Here is a 16,500-nt window from a genome sequence, read left to right as displayed (position 1 = left end):
TGAACGTCCCTGACAGGGGTTTGAAGGGACTCAACCGCCTTTGTTAGAGACGCCATAGATTGCGTTAAGGATACGACCCACTCAGGGGGAGATGCCGCAGTCTCAGATACATTTCAAAAACCTGACCGGCACATCCAAACATAGACTAAGTGTGAACAGGTGCTGAACCTAGAGTCGCCAACTCGTACATAGTTAGGTAAATAAGGCAGCACACTGCAGCGCTGAAACATGCAAACTTGAAACACGAAATTTGAACTGCATTACTGCACTAGAAATATGAAAAATGAGAGCGTTTAGCGCATAAAAATGGCCAATTTTATGTGTACCTGGTAGCCCCTTTACGGCATCTCTCTTATACCAGGTCCTACACTTGCCTTACCTCGCTGAGAATAAACGTCTCCATCTGAATTTTAGTCTAGGAAGAGGTTTCACATGTACCCATTCAGATGGAGATGTTTATTCTCAGCGAGGTAAGGCAAGTGTAGGACCTGGTATAAGAGAGATGCCGTAAAGGGGCTACCAGGTACACATAAAATTGGCCATTTTTATGCGCTAAACGCTCTCATTTTTCATATTTCTAGTGCAGTAATGCAGTTCAAATTTAGTGTTTCAAGTTTGCATGTTTCAGCGCTGCAGTGTGCTGCCTTATTTACTTAGCAGTCTCAGATACAGGCATACCCGGCAGAATAGCAGGCGGGGGCTCCTGAGCGCGTTCGGAATCGTAAGCTTCACAGAAATGGCTAGTTTGCGCATGCGGAAAAGAAGCCCGGCAAGTAATGCATGAGGTATACAGGACTGTGTGAGACTTAGTCCTTCTAGACATGATGACTATTGCTGCTGTTGCTGCTATGAAACTCTTTATGAGCTACTGGGTCTAGAACAAAAAACTGCTGTCAGGCTGAGGGAAGTAGCACTTACCCCAGTCCTGTGTCCCCGTCGGTTCTGAGCACCACACTAAACCGAGCTCTGAGCAGAGAAAACCTCCCTTATGAAGATCATGAAAAGGGGGAGGAGCCGCCATAAGGATCGTGCAAAGGCCAAAGCAGGGGACTTGATTTTCCCCATACCTGCGCTCTCCTAGAAACGCTGGGAGCACGAAACCGGAAGTACGCGCCGCCACGACCCTGCAGGAAACTACAGCGACCATGATGCAGCGGGCCGCCGGAAGAAAGTTGCTAGGGGCGGAACTTCCGCCCATGATCCTGCAGGGAACTACAGTGACCATGATGCAGCGGGCTGCCGGAAGAAAGTTGCTAGGGGCGGGACTTCCACCCGTGCTTTAGCTATGGAGACAACCTGGAACCGGCACCGCACTAAGTGCAGCATGGCGTTTTACCACCTGAGACCACGCAATGAAGCAGGAGCCCCCCCCCCCCCCCCGCAGCCTCTGACAACACACAAGGTTAGAAAAGAGGCATACACGTAAATATATATATATATATATACATACATACATACATACATACATACATACATACATACATACATATATACATATATACATATATACATATATATATATATATATATATATATATATATATATATATATATATATATATATATATACATACATGACGGTGCAGGCACCCTAACTCCTTCACCCTTCAGAAGGTGAGGAGAGGGACCGTCTGCCTCCTTTAAGCACCGCAGTCCAATGCATTGGTGATTGAAGTGGAGGCTGCACGGACAATGCATGAATGCCTGTACAACCTAGGGTTTCGTTACCTCAGGGTGGTCAGGTTTTTAGTCCGGCAATCCCACGTCGCGGGAAAGGATACGTGGAGGCGACACTCACACGTGCTCGCCCGTTGTTGGTTTGGGGAGATCGGACCCCTTCAAAAAGGTCCGTCGCCCCTATCTTATCCTCAAGGTAGAATGTATCTGGGAAAACCCAGAGATGTGCCTCCTACGGACACTAAGCATAAACTGGAGCTGTCAGGGCCAGTGTCAAGGTGTATACTATGGAGGAGGAGCTACCTTTTTTTTTTGTCAAATTAGTGTCAGCCTCCTGGCGGCAATAGCATACACCCACAGTCCTGTGTCCCCCAATGAGACGATGGAGAAAGTCGAGGTTACAATTATCTTGATATATCTGTAATGTGGAATTCTAATCCGAGAAATGTTGTAATCCAGTAGGAATAGGTGAAGAATCGGTTTGATGGTCATTAGCGAGTTAGTGGGGATGGTGAGCAATCATTGTGATACACATTAGCGAGTCGGTGGTGGACTGTTGTAGCCCAGAAGGAATGGATGAGGATTCAGTGTAGCACAGGGGTGTCAAACTGCATTCCTCGAGGGCTGCAAACAGGTCACGTTTTCAAGATTTCCTTGCATTGCACAGGTGATAATTTAATCACCTGCACAGAATGATTCCAGCACCTTGTGCAATGCTAAGGAAATCTTGAAAACACGCATGGTTTGAGGCCCTCGAGGAATGCAGTTTGACACCCCTGGTGTAGCAGACATTAGCGAGTTAGTAGTGAATAGTTGTAATCTAGAGGATGTTGTAATCCAGGAGGAAAAAGAGGGTTAGTTCTTTACAGAAAGTCCAACGTGTAATCCGCGTAGGAGATCTGGTCCTCCATCAGGCATGGATGTAACTGGACGGCTCCATCAGGCATGGGGGTAGCTAGACGGCTCCATCAGGCATGGGCGTAGCTGGACGGCTCCATCAGGCATGGGCGTAGCTGGACGGCTCCATCAGGCATGGGCGTAGCTGGACGGCTCCATCAGGCATGGGCGTAGCTGGACGGCTCCATCAGGCATGGGGGTAGCTGGACGGCTCCATCAGGCATGGGGGTAGCTAGACGGCTCCATCAGGCATGGGCGTAGCTGGACGGCTCCATCAGGCATGGGCGTAGCTGGACGGCTCCATCAGGCATGGGCGTAGCTGGACGGCTCCATCAGGCATGGGCGTAGCTGGACGGCTCCATCAGGCATGGGCGTAGCTGGACTGCTCCATCAGGCCATCGTAAAGGCGCCACACCTCTTTTACAAACGATTCTGAGGCTAGTCTTTCAGAGGCAAAAAAAACTTCTCCAGTATTTTTCAGTATTGCATGTTAATTCAAAAAGTCTGGGAAACATATAAATGATCAAAACCATTCCGGACAGAATTATTACGTGGTGGCGTCATGTTCTATTATCCTCTACAGACGCGTCATCCTCTGTGTATATCCCTTCACAACTGTTAAATGTCCTTAATGAGGATGACGGGGAAATATCGCTTGCAATTTTCATCCAAGCTAGATCTATCCAGGGCATGTTCTAAGCAGTGGCTGGATGATGGGGAGGTCCTCATACCATTAGTAGTAACTATCAAGACTACAGGTTCATTATCTGAGTCCCTTCATGTGTCATCAGAAGGAGCTACAGGGTGGGCCATGTATATGGATACACCTAAAATGGGAATGGTTGGTGATATCAACTTCCTGTTTGTGGCACATTAGTATATGGGAGGGAGAAAACTAATGGGCCACAAACAGGAAGGTGATATCACCAACCATTCCCATTTTACTTGGGTGGCCCACCCTGTATTACTGCTTCCTTACCAGGCACAGATCTATTTTGCTTCACACCTTTCCCTTCTGCACCCCTGCGGATAAGGGATCCTTCTATAAGGTTGTTGGTCCCTTTCAGCATGTCCTTATTGGGGGGAGACCCTTCCTGATGTCCTTATTGGGGGGGAGATCCGTCCTGCTTCCTCATCTTCCAGTGAGGCTGTCACTTGTGACTAAGTTCTCTATGAGCTGCAGTGCTGTATGTGGCTCATTAAAGGGAACCTGTCACCCCGAAAATCGCGGGTGAGGTAATCCCACGGGCATCAGGGGCTTATCTGCAGCATTCTGTAATGCTGTAGATAAGCCCCCGATGTTACCTGAAAAAGGAGAAAAAGACGTTATATTATACTCACCCAGGGGCGGTCCCGCTGCTGGTTAGGTCGGATGGGCGTCTCCGGTCCGCTCCGGCGCCTCCTATCTTCATTCCATGACGTCCTCTTCTGATCTTCAGCCACGGCTCCGGCGCAGGCGTACTTTGCTCTGCCCTGTTGAGGGCAGAGTAAAGTACTGTAGCGAGCAGGCGCCGGGCCTCTCTGACCTTTCCGGGGCCTGCGCACTGCAGTACTATCCTCTGCCCTCAAGAGGGCAGAGCAAAGTACGCCTGCGCCGGAGCCGTGGCTGAAGATCAGAAGAGGACGTCATGGAAAGAAGATAGGAGGCGCCGGAGCGGACCGGAGACGCCCATCCGACCTGACCAGCAGCGGGACCACCCCTGGGTGAGTATAATATAACGTCTTTTTCTCCTTTTTCAGGTAACATCGGGGGCTTATCTACAGCATTACAGAATGCTGCAGATAAGCCCCTGATGCCGGTGGGATTACCTCACCCGCGATTTTCGGGGTGACAGGTTCCCTTTAAGGGTAAGTTCACACTAGGCATTTTTTCAGCGTTTTTTTTTTTTTTTTTTTTTTTTCTGAAGCAAAACCCGACCTCTTCGTAGTAACGAAGCTGCAGAAAAAAAATCATGTTTTCCTTGTTTTTTCTTGCATTTTCTTGTGCTTTTTTTTTTCTTTTGCTAAGGTTTTGGAATGACAGATTTGTTTCTTGTGCATGCTGATAAAGTTTAGTACATGGCTGTGTGCATGAGATTTCTTAAATCTCATAGACTTTGCCGGTACTGTAACATTTGCATAAAAAAGCTGCAAAAACGGCCAGTGTGAATTTAGCCTAAGGAAGTGATGACACTCCCCACCCTGGCAACACCGCGCCTCTCCCACCCTGGCCCACAGAGCCGCCCCGACCCTGGCGCACATCGCGCCTCTCCCACCCTGGCACACCGTGCCGCCCTCACCCTGGCACAGTGTGCCACCCCCACCTTGGCCCACAGAGCCGCTTCCACCCTGGCACACTGCGACACCCCCACCCTGGCACACAGAGCTGCTGGCACACTGAGACACCCCTACCCTGGCCCACAGAGCTGCTTCCACCCTGACCCACAGAGCTGCTGGCACACTGCGACACCCCCACCCTGGCCCACAGAGCTGCTTCCACCCTGGCACACTGCGACGCCCACAGAGCCGCTTCCACCCTGGCACACTGCAACGCCCCCACCCTGGTCCACAGAGCCGCTTCCACCCTGGCACACTGCGACGCCCCCACTCTGGCCCACAGAGCCGCTTCCACCCTGGCACACTGCAACGCCCCCACCCTGGTCCACAGAGCCGCTTCCACCCTGGCACACTGCGACGCCCCCACCCTGGCCCACAGAGCCGCTTCCACCCTGGCCCACTGCTACGCCCCCACCCTGGCCCACAGAGCCGCTTCCACCCTGGCACACTGCGACGCCCCCACCCTGGCCCACAGAGCCGCTTCCACCCTGGCACACTGCGACGCCCCCACCCTGGCCCACAGAGCTGCTTCCACCCTGGCACACTGCGCTGCCTCCTTTTATTTTTTATACTTCTCTTCAGAAAGTATCCATATATTGTGTATTTCCAGTTGTTTTTGCTGTGTTCATCCTTAATACTTCACTCCTCAGCGGGGTAATTTAAACACTCGATTGAAAAAGCTGGATGACCATAATGATTTTAGTGCCATTATTTTGGCTGCGGCAGGTCTGCATCGCATGGGCTGGGAGAGCCGCATTGATCAGGTAAGTAGATGGCTGTTTTCTTGCCATAAATACATTCACAGTGTATTGTTTTACTTTGCACGGAGGCGGGGGCAGATTTTCTTTTGTCAGTGCACCTGGTCTTTAGCCAAAAATCCTTCATATATTTATGCAACTTGAAGTCCAGTTTCTTACTGTGTGCGGCTCCCGGTGACCGAGCAGCACGTGGAGGAGCTGGAAAGTGGTGCGGCATCAAATGCAATAAGGTGGCACAAAATAGGCCAACCAAAAGGTGGTGTAAAGTTAGCCGAGTGTCTGCAGATGTGCCAAACTTCCCATCCGGTGTGAGGCACACACATGTGGAGCGATTTCACGGTCTAAACCTGGGACGGGATCAGTAAACCTGCCCCATGGGGAGTACGGATAAGACTATGACCGCACCTTCATCAGATCTGGTGTCTCAGGCCATATAATAAGTTTCCATTATAAAATACGGAGTGCGCACTTGTCGAATGCAGGGTGCAAGTGGAATCCCAAGTGATAATAAACCGAAACACCTCGATGTTCGCACCCAAGGAGCACTGTTCACTTCTCATTGCTGTGCACGGTCTCCAATAAGCGGTTTCCTTGCATCAGTGGAGCGTGCAGTGGATATTATACTTGTCATATACTCCCTGTGAAACTGGGAAGCTCCTCAGTTGATGATTGTTCCTTTTTTTTCCTCCTCCTCCTCTCAGATCCTGTTACCGGAGCAGTGCCTGTATGCGGTGGGTCAGGTGCGTATTGGCAGGATTTCCTTCTTTTCGGTCATTCGTTTTTCACATTATTTGCATTATATTGGATAAATATTGTAATATATCTTTAGGTTTGCGATCTTGAATTGTGATGATTGGAGTCATGGCATTTTTACCCTCTGTTTCTATAGGGTGCATTAGCTGTAGAGGTTCGAGCCCGAGACCTGGACATACTGCAGATGGTTTGTGCCTTACAGGACCCTCAGACTGTGTTGTGCTGCATTGCTGAAAGAGCATTCATGAGAAGACTGGTAAGACCCCGCGAATACCATCAAAGTAATGGGTGTGATCAGTGTGAAGGAGAAATGGCTAATGAAATCAATTATATAAGGTTTAATAAGTCAGTTCAGATATGGTGTAGCAAGATGGCGATTGTGTTTTTTGAAGATGTCTTGGAGATCCTTGGAAGGAATCTTTGGAATGCAGGAGTGAAGATACTGGAATACACCATATCTGAAAATGAAGCTTGCACTGTACCAATTACAAAGTGACTAGCTGTACAGAAGTTGTGCGACCCCCCCATTTCCTGCTCTTAGTATATTCTTTTGTTTTGAGAATAAAGTTCAGTTGGGCACCAACTTTGACTGAGAGAGGCAGTGTGAATCGTCTCTGTGAATCTGATGCATTCTTGGCCTCTAAACTAGCACTCAGCTAGTCAGGTACAAGCAATCATATTGATCTCACTTTAAGAGATCACCCTCACATTTTTGGCGCCACAACGTGCGGCTCACTGAGGATGTACACTCCCCAGACATTGACACCCGGAATGGATCGAGGAAGAACGTCCAGAGTGGTTTGACTAGGAGACTGATCACCTCCATAAAAACACGGTAAGTCTGCGGATTCCTTTATGAATCTGTAGTACTTGCCTGTGTTTCTCGAACCATTCTGTGTGTTCACCCTCACAACAGCATGTTACCGCCGATGGCACCGCAGCGTGTGATCAGAGCCCCTGCTGACGGTCAGGGACACATGCGGATCACAAATTAGTCAGCGTTTAATCCAAAGACCTCAGATGATTTTTTTTTTTCTCACTTTCCGACCATATGCAATCTGCCTTTTCACAGCAGCAGCTAGTTATCATGTACAGGACCAGGTTCCTACGTTACAGAATGGTAATGTATCTATAAAACACGGATGTTATGCTGAGGCTCTGTGTGGCATCACATTTATTTCTGCACCTTTTAGACTTGAATGGGCGAGTCTCAATCAGCTCACTGAAGAAACCAGTGCGTGATTGGGTCAGTGAAAAAAAACACTTGTGTGCACTTTCCCACTGAGTAACATTGGTGCTGTCTTTTTTTTTTTTTCTTTTCATGGCTACCACTCTGATTGAAAATATGGTTTTGTGAACGAGGAGCTCATAGCGACTAATAATTGTAGACCCCAAATAATCACCCTCTCGTATTTCCAGAACAGAATGAGTGCAGTCACCAGCTGTGCCCATCTGCCCCTTTTACTAGGATGTATTGTACACTATTTAAGATCTGCTATAATTATTCTACTTTTTGAGAACTTTGCAATGCAAATATATGTACCAAACCAAGTTTAAGAAGTCCTTTTACAGGGAATCGGTCATTGGATTTCTGAAGCCTTATCTGAGAGCTGCATGATATAGGGGCAGAGACCCCGATTCCAGTGATGTCACTTACTGGGCTGCCTGCTGCAGTTTGATAAAATCCGTTTTCTCTGCAGCAAATTTATATGTTCCCTGAATGGGTGAAACTTTGGTGTTAATAGGGCTTACCAGTGGAGGGTTAGTTGTGGATTGCACTGGTAAGGGCGGGAGTCATTGGGGTATAAATAAGGTGAGCGGCCCGCTATATTGCTCTGTGGGGGGGGGGGAGGGGGTGTTATGGACAGATATTGATCTATTCTAACCCAATTTGAATGGCTTTTTATTTGCACCTTTACTATTTTTATCTGCTTGCCATTGAAAGTTATGTTACATTCTCACGTTTGTGTTGGATTTCTCATGAAACCGTATTCATCCTTCCACATGAAGGGAACGTGGCACGTCGCCCATGCCCTCCAGACCACCAGCATGTGTACACTCCTATACTAATGCCCTGCCTAACCAGCCCTTCCCACAGGGGCGAGATAACATGGTGAGTGGGATGAGTAGTCTGGGAAACGCCCCATCAGCTGCCTGAAGCATATCTGCATATTGAGAACAGAATTTGCCAGTAGTTTTTTGACTCCCGTTAATGAGCTATACAGTAGGCAGAGCTTGTTAGGAGTGTACACGTGCTGGCGGTGTGGAGACATGAGCGACCAGGGCTTGTTAGGAGCGTACACGTACTGGCGGTGTGGAAACATTTGTGACCAGGGCTCGTTAGGAGTGTACGCGTGCTGGCGACAGGCAACCAGGGCTCGTTAGGAGTGTACACGTGCAGGCGGTGTGGAGGACACAGGCGACCAGGGCTTGTTAGTGTACACCTGCAGGCGGTGTAGAGGACACAGGCGACCAGGGCTTGTTAGGAGTGTACACGTGCAGACGGTGTGGAGACACGGGCGACCAGGGCTTGTTAGGAGTGTACACGTGCTGGCGGTGTAGAGGACACAGGCGACCAGGTCTTGTTAGGAGTGTACATGTGCTGGCGGTGTGGAGACACAGGCGACCTGCCAGGTTCCCCTTAGGATTGTGTGTATGGGATGACTGACATTCGCCACCATTGTGTTTCCCTTTAGGAGGGTGGCTGCAGTGTGCCGGTGGCAGTGTGCACAGTTATCCAGGATTCGCAGGTAATGGATCTCCAGGTTTTCACGGTTCTTTGTGTCCTACTCATTGCATCTGTTCTCATTGTGCTGGGTTTCTTTAGCTGTATCTTACTGGCGCGGTTTACAGCCTGGATGGATCCGACTGCCTGAAGGAGACGATGCAGAGACCTGTTCTGTTCCCGGATGAGGTAAGACAGGTTACAGGCTGCGCTACTAACACACACCCCACTGCTATCCACTGACATCTTCCTCCTGTATGGGCGATGGACCTTACTGAAGGCCCTGGGATCTTCGTATTCTCTGAGCACGGCACTTGACGTTTGTAGCCCGCTATCCTCACAAATTGACATATCCAAGCAGCATTTTGGTTGAAACTTTCTTGTTATATTCCTGCTGAGTACTGACTAATGCTGAACCATACTTTTTTTTTCCCTCCCATATAGGATGTTGATGGACCAAATGATGATAGTCAGCACGTAGGAATCACAGCACTTGGTGTACCACGTAAGGCCTTGGCATCTGCAGAGTATCTAGGAACAGAACTAGCAGACTTACTACTGAGCAAAGGCGCTAAAGAGATCCTGACCGTGGCCAGACAGCTGAATGATGCCAGATAATGCACACCACAGTACTAATGGTGCTGTAGGGACAGTTCAATCACACTTTCTATTTTCTAGGTAGCACTGTTTGGAGAACCTCGGCAGATCATGTAATATGTTCTCCAGACAGTGCAGCCTACACAATAAGAAGTGTAGAGATAAGCCAAGATGATTACTGACCCCGGCCGTCAGACAGCATTCACTGGTAGAATACAGAGAAGAACATGACCAGGACTTTATAATGTGCAGCTACGATGTGGGACGATGTGATCAGTTATTAGCCTGTACAATGAAGAAGCTGCGACCATTTACACGGCTGGAGAAGCTTCCACAGAAACATGCTGCAGCCAGAAATATGGCGCTATGTGAACGTAATGATGGAGGGTCAGCAACCACTGCAGAAGAAGCTACATGTAGCTCATCTGGCCTTACTCAAACCACCTAATAAAACTATCTTATCCCATTTCTATGCTAATGTGAATAGATGAATATTAAATATGAAGGCTGTCAAAATCTATTAAAAGGAAGTCTGTCCCCCATTTATTGTACTCAGGGCAGCATGAAGTGATGACACCCCCATTTTAGAGGGTGTCGTGCCTGTCACCATAAACAGCCTGTCACAGAGCAGGGACTGAGTAGATTGATTTACAGATTCCGTATAACCTGTGATTCATTAATTAAAGCTGCAGATTCTGTGGTGATCGGTCTGGTGACTGACAGCCTTTGTGTGCATACAGACAGCTGTCAGTCACCGGACCGCTCACTGTTCTTTCCTTGCAGTGCAGAGTCTGTAGTATGAATCCATGAAATATTCCTGATATGTCGGCTTCTCCTGCCTCCAGCTGCTGCTTCACTGCTTTTTTTTCTTCCTATTACTATGCATAGAGAGAAATGAAAGATCAATGAGCAGCAGGAGGGTGAGAAGCCAACATAGGAACTCATCAGCACCGGCCTCGCACTGCAACTAATGAACTGAGTAACAACGACTGCTTGTTTCTAAATAGTAGAGACACTGCGCCCATTGTGGTGCCTCACTACTGCAGCATACATAGGATACAGTGAATGTTAAGAGTTTTGACACACAATGATTTCCCACTTGGACAATACACATTAATTTGTCCCACATTTACAGTGCCTTGCGAAAGTATTCTACCTTCTTGAACTTTTCAACCTTTTCCCACATATCGTGCTTCAAACATAAAGATACCAAATGTAAATTTTTGGTGAAGAATCAACAAGTGGAACACAATTGTGAAGTTGAACGAAATTAGTTATTTTAAATTTTTGTGAAAGATCAAAAACTGAAAAGTGGGGTGTGCAATATTATTCGGCCTCTTTAACTTAATACTTTGTTGCGCCACCTTTTGCTGCGATTACAAGTCGCTTGGGGTATGTCTCTATCAGTTTTGTAAATCGAGAGACTGAAATTCTTGCCCATTCTTCCTTGGCAAACAGCTCGAGCTCAGTGAGGTTTGATGGAGATCGTTTGCGAACAGCAGTTTTCAGCTCTTTCCACAGATTCCCGATTGGATTGAGGTCTGGACTTTGACTTGGCCATTCTAACACCTGGATACGTTTATTTGTGAACTATTCCATTGTAGATTTTGCTTTGTTTGGGATTAATGTCTTGTTGGAAGACAAATCTCCGTTCCAGTCTCAGGTCTTTAGCAGACTCAAACAGGTTTTCTTCAAGAATGGTCCTGTACTTGGCTCCATCCGTCTTCCCATCAATTTTAACCATCTTCTCTGTCCCTGCTGAAGAAAAGCAGGCCCAAACCATGATGCTGCCACCACGTTTGACAGTGGGGATGGTGTGTTCGTTTGGCATTGTTGCCAAAAAGTTTGATTTTGGTTTCATCTGTCCAGAGCACCTTCTTCCACGTGTTTGGTGTCTCCCAAGGGGCTTGTTGCAAACTTTAAATGACACTTTTTAAGGATATCTTTGAGAAATGGGTTTCTTCTTGCCACTTTTCCATAAAGGCCAGATACGACTGATTGTTGTCCTATGGACAGACTGTCCCACCTCAGCTGTAGATCTCTGCAGTTCATCCAGAGTGATGATGGGCCTCTTGGCTGCATCTCTGATCAGTCTTCTCCTTGTTTGAGATGAAAGTTTAGAGGGACGGCCGGGTCTTGGTAGATTTGCAGTGGTATGATACTCCTTCCATTTCAATATGATTGCTTGCACAGTGCTCCTTGGGATGGTTAAAGTTTTGGAAATAATTTTGTATCCAAATCCGGCTTTAAAGGGCCACTGTCACCCCCTCCAGCCGTTATAAACTAAAAGAGCCACCTTGTGCAGCAGTAATGCTGCATTGTAACCAGGTGGCTCTTTTAGTTTTGTGTTTATGTATTACTAAAATAAAGCGCTTTGAAACTTTTCAAAAATACCTATTTTTGTCCATGGAGGTGGGTCTGAAGCCTCCTCTGTGAAGCGCCCAACTGCCGTCACTCATCTCTTCTGGGGCGATGGTCGCCGCCCCCTGCGTGCTGTTCTTCTTAAATCCGGCGCCTGCGCTGTGCGTGCCTGCCTGGGGCAGGCGCATTGACAATTGGCAGTCATAGCTCAGATGCCGGGTTCCTGACTGTGCAGGCAGTGCGGCCACCCTGTTACTGAATCCTCGCCCCGCACTGTGTTATGCATTATGCATGGTGTGGGGCTGGGATTCCTGGGCAGATTCCTGCACAGACCGACGCTGGAAGGCGGGGAACCTGGGGGAGCGTCTGACAAGCGCAGTGTGCATGCCCAGGAATCCCAGCCCCGCACAATATTGTATGCCCCACTTTTCAGTTTTTGATTTTCCACAAAAATTTAAAAATAACCAATAAATTTCGTTCAACTTCACAATTGTGTTCCACTTGTTGTTGATTCTTCACCAAAAATTTACATTTGGTATCTTTATCTTTGAAGCATGATATGTGGGAAAAGGTTGAAAAGTTCCAGGGGGCCGAATACTTTTGCAAAGCACTGTATTGTACTCATTGTTTTCCTGTCAGTGTCCTGGATATTCAGCCATACTCCAGAGCGGCTATCTTTTACATTACTACCCTTGTCCAAGAAACAGTTCTCTGTACCTGGTTCTCTGAGGCTCGTGCACATAACCGTATCTTCGGTCTGAGTATAATCGACAAAACATCGGATCACACTCAGACCAATGTTGTTCTATGGGGCCATGCAAGTTAAGATTTTATTTTATCTTGGACAAAAACGGTCCAAGGCGAAAGAAATAAAAAAAAAAAAACCAATAGCAGCATGCCTGATTTGATATTCAGATCAGTTGGCCATGCAAGTCTGTGGAAACCATCAGACTGCACTCAGATGACATCCGAGTGCAATCCCATTTCTACAGACTGAGAAAATGGAGTAGTTAGATATTTTTCCTCATCTGAGAGAATTGGCTCAGAGTGTGATTTGATGATCCGTCCAATTCTCTGTGATGAGAGAAGATACTGCACACGTCTGTATTACAGCTCCTAGCTGTACAGAGAGGTACGGTAATAGGCCACATAGAACTGAGGTCCTGCTGTACCTCTATTGTCCCATATGAATTTAGACTTTGTTGGTAGATAGTTGTGGAGCTTTCCCCTGGACACCAGAGTATGGAGATGCTCTCCTAGAATTGGTCCTTTTTCAGAAAGTTTAGTGACATGTTGTGCAGAGTCCACACTGCTTTGGGGCCTGTATACTTTACTGAGGTTTTTAAATCTACGAGAATAAATGACTGACCACTCGGTACCACTGCTCCGTGCTGGATGAAGATCGGTAGGAAGAGGCGTCGGACCTTCAGGACACATCCAGTATTTTACATCAGTGTCTGGAAGCTAAAACCAGATGTGAATGTGACCGTATACTGATTTAGGTAACATGTACGAACAGTGTATGTATCACGGTCAGTGCTGGATGCTTTCACCACTTACATGTCTGAGCGCATGAAGATCCCAGGAGCCGGATCTCCCTACATATTTGGTATTACCAGATCTCAAGCCATGGCAACTTGCTGGATGAACAATCTGGAGGAAGATGGGTTCACCGGGGTCTTCTCTGTCCTCATATTGATTGTATGGCAATAGCTATTACCTTTATAAAATATTTTACCTACAAGGCAATAGATCCTAGGAATTTCCCTCCTAAAAATATCACATTTACATAAAGAGGGAAGTGAAATAAAAAGACAAGTTAGTTAAAAATATAAATTTTATATAATGTTAAATATTTAACATTTAAAAAGAAAATCCTGCTTTAGTTCCTTCAAAACAAATCATCCGTACCCAGTGCAGGTACCCCAAAACGGCTAGTGCATCGATGTAAAGATGGATCCCTTGGGGACGGTCACATCAGATCCTGGGGATGGCCTGAGAGCAGCAGCGAGGCGATTACCGGACAGTCCGAGGTGGAAGTCACACGTCATAGAAGAGTCTAACCAACTGGTACCGGATTAAGAAGGCACAGCAGCTGCCCAGAACCTGCAAGGCAACAAACATGCTGTGACCCTGCCCTCTGTATACTGCAGACATGTCTCCTACAATGGTATCTAATGGGGGGAGGGTGACGGGTCACATCTCAGGCACAGGATTATTGTATTACCATCTCACCATGTGCTGACGCATGACACATCACAATCTGTGTCTTCTCAAGTGTTGCCACAAAGCCATTGTCCTAAAGGGAAATGGTCAGGATCCCCGTTATCATACACTAGGAAAAGTGTAAAGGTACCGTCACACTCAGTGACGCTGCAGCGATATAGACGAGCCGATCGCTGGAGCGTCGCTGTAGAGACGTCAAACACAGCAGCTCCAGAACGATGCAGGAGCGATCCAGTGACGTAACAGCGACTCACTTAGGGTATGTGCCCACACTGCAGATTTTCCTGCGGATTTTTCCGCAGCGGATTTGGAAAATCTGCAGTGCAAAACCACTGCGGATTTTCTTGCGGTTTGTTCTGCGGATTCTTCTGTGGGTTTTCACCAGCACTTTCCTATTGGTGCTGGTTGAAACCTGCTGCGGAATCCGCACAAACAATTGACATGCTGCGGAAAATAATCTGCAGCGTTTCCGCGTGGCTTTTTCCGCAGCATGTGCACAGTGGTTTTTTTTCCCCATAGGTTTACATTGTACTGTAAACTTTGGGAAAACTGCTGCGGATCCGCAGCGTGTGAACACAGCCTTATTGTTCTCGCTGGTTGTTAGCTCCATGTAAAACGTTGCTGGCATCGTTGCTTTTGATGTCAAACATGACGATACACGCCGACCTGACGACCAAATAAAGTTCTGGACTTCTAGCTCCGACCAGCGATGGCACAGCGGGATCCAGATCGCTGCTGCGTGTCAAACACAACGATATCGCTATCCAGGACGCTGCAACATCACGGATCGCTGTCGTTCTCGTTGTAAAGTTGCTGAGTGTGACGGTACCTTTAGAGCTTGGAGGTGAAAATTACACGAGAGATTACTCTGCTTTTGCTGGCCCTGATTCAGCATTGCCCTTGTGAGGTTTTTTTCCGTCTGTGCCCAATTTATTCTATTTGCACCTTGTTTAAGTCTACTTCGTGTGTGTGTGTGTGTATTTGTGGGTGGAGTTTAGCAACTGTAAGGCTGTGTTCACACGTTCCGGTTTTTTCGCGGTTTTTCCCGATAAAAATGCTATAAAACCGCAAAAAAAACCGCATACAATAAGCATCCCATCATTTAGAATGAATTCCGCATGTTTTGTGCACATGATGCGTTTTTTTCCACACAAAAAAATGCATCAGGCACAAAATCCGGACATGTTCTATCTTTTTGCGGTTTTTCTGCGGATTTCCCACTCCAAAATGCATTGGGAAGTGTCCGGAAAAAACCGCGGCAAAAAACGCATGCGGTTTTCTTGCGGATTTCATGCAGAAAACGTCCGATTTTTCACAGGAATTTTCTGCATGAATTCCTGAACGTGTGCACATAGCCTAAATGTTTTCTTTCAAATCATCAATTGCACATTTTGTAAAACGTTGCAAAGTTTGGCTAAGCTTACTCCATCCCTCCCCCGACAGATGTAGTGTGTTAGTATTTAGGCAAAACTGTTGTGTCACAAAGTTGAACATTTCACAAAAAAAAAAAAAAAATTCACACCAAGGAAATGTTTTACTATGTGTCAAATTTATGAATTGTGTGCGCAGTTTTAAGTAATTTGACACCTAAAATGGCAACTAAGGCAAAAAAACGGAAAAGGGACAAAGTCCACTCCCCAGCCACCTTACAATAGAGATCAGACTAAGCCGTGCCAGGTAGTAGACTTGCTTTATTTCACCTACCACCAGGGCCTTCCTGCTGAGGATATCTCTGCCCCCTCTCACTGCTAGGGACCTGAAAGTAGCCGATGAGTGAGACTACCTAGTTCTAGTTACCATTTGTTAGGGGGGGGGGGGGAGCGTATACATTTTTCTTACCTTTAGTGTTTCTACTTTATACATAGTGATTTTCTCATTACATGGCTTTGCTCCCACTGTAGCATGCAGAGATGCTATTTTCTAATATAAAGCTAGAATATTTAGACAAGCATTTATTTTTTTAATTTCTCCACAAAAGAAAAGTGAATGAGCAGTTGTGCATCTATCGCCCCCGGGGATTAGATGTTTTCTGGGATGTGATCACAGCAGTGCTTGATCTGTTAATTTCTGGCAACTGTGTGTGCACAGCCATACGTGGCGTGTACGAACTCTGCAATTCTAAAACCTTTTACTTTTAAGGCCAAGATCAAACGAGCGTCATCATTAACTAGCACCAGACTCATGTGCCCC

At 47.0% G+C, this 16,500-nt stretch overlaps 2 protein-coding genes across 4 annotated transcripts in view; one reads left to right on the top strand and one right to left on the bottom strand.

Annotated features, from left to right (window-relative positions):
• The window catches only part of HMBS (hydroxymethylbilane synthase), a 139,676-nt gene extending 129,427 nt beyond the window's left edge, over positions 1-10,249 (top strand). For all 3 annotated transcript variants that reach the window (XM_069742433.1, XM_069742434.1, XM_069742432.1), the window contains exons 9-14: positions 5,541-5,654; positions 6,350-6,388; positions 6,538-6,657; positions 9,098-9,151; positions 9,229-9,315; positions 9,571-10,249. In XM_069742433.1, coding sequence (XP_069598534.1) covers positions 5,541-5,654; positions 6,350-6,388; positions 6,538-6,657; positions 9,098-9,151; positions 9,229-9,315; positions 9,571-9,744 — 588 coding nt within the window. In that variant the 3' untranslated portion in view covers positions 9,745-10,249. The remainder of the gene's footprint in view (positions 1-5,540; positions 5,655-6,349; positions 6,389-6,537; positions 6,658-9,097; positions 9,152-9,228; positions 9,316-9,570) is intronic.
• Positions 10,250-13,903: 3,654 nt separating this feature from the next.
• The window catches only part of DPAGT1 (dolichyl-phosphate N-acetylglucosaminephosphotransferase 1), a 59,960-nt gene continuing 57,363 nt past the window's right edge, over positions 13,904-16,500 (bottom strand). Inside the window, exon 9 of the mRNA XM_069742617.1 lies at positions 13,904-14,190. Within this exon, the coding sequence (XP_069598718.1) occupies positions 14,125-14,190 (66 nt within the window). The 3' untranslated portion in view covers positions 13,904-14,124. The remainder of the gene's footprint in view (positions 14,191-16,500) is intronic.

The sequence above is a fragment of the Ranitomeya imitator genome, chromosome 10 (assembly GCF_032444005.1).
Source record: "Ranitomeya imitator isolate aRanImi1 chromosome 10, aRanImi1.pri, whole genome shotgun sequence".
Lineage (NCBI taxonomy): Eukaryota > Metazoa > Chordata > Amphibia > Anura > Dendrobatidae > Ranitomeya > Ranitomeya imitator.
This window is presented reverse-complemented; position numbering and strand designations above follow the sequence as displayed.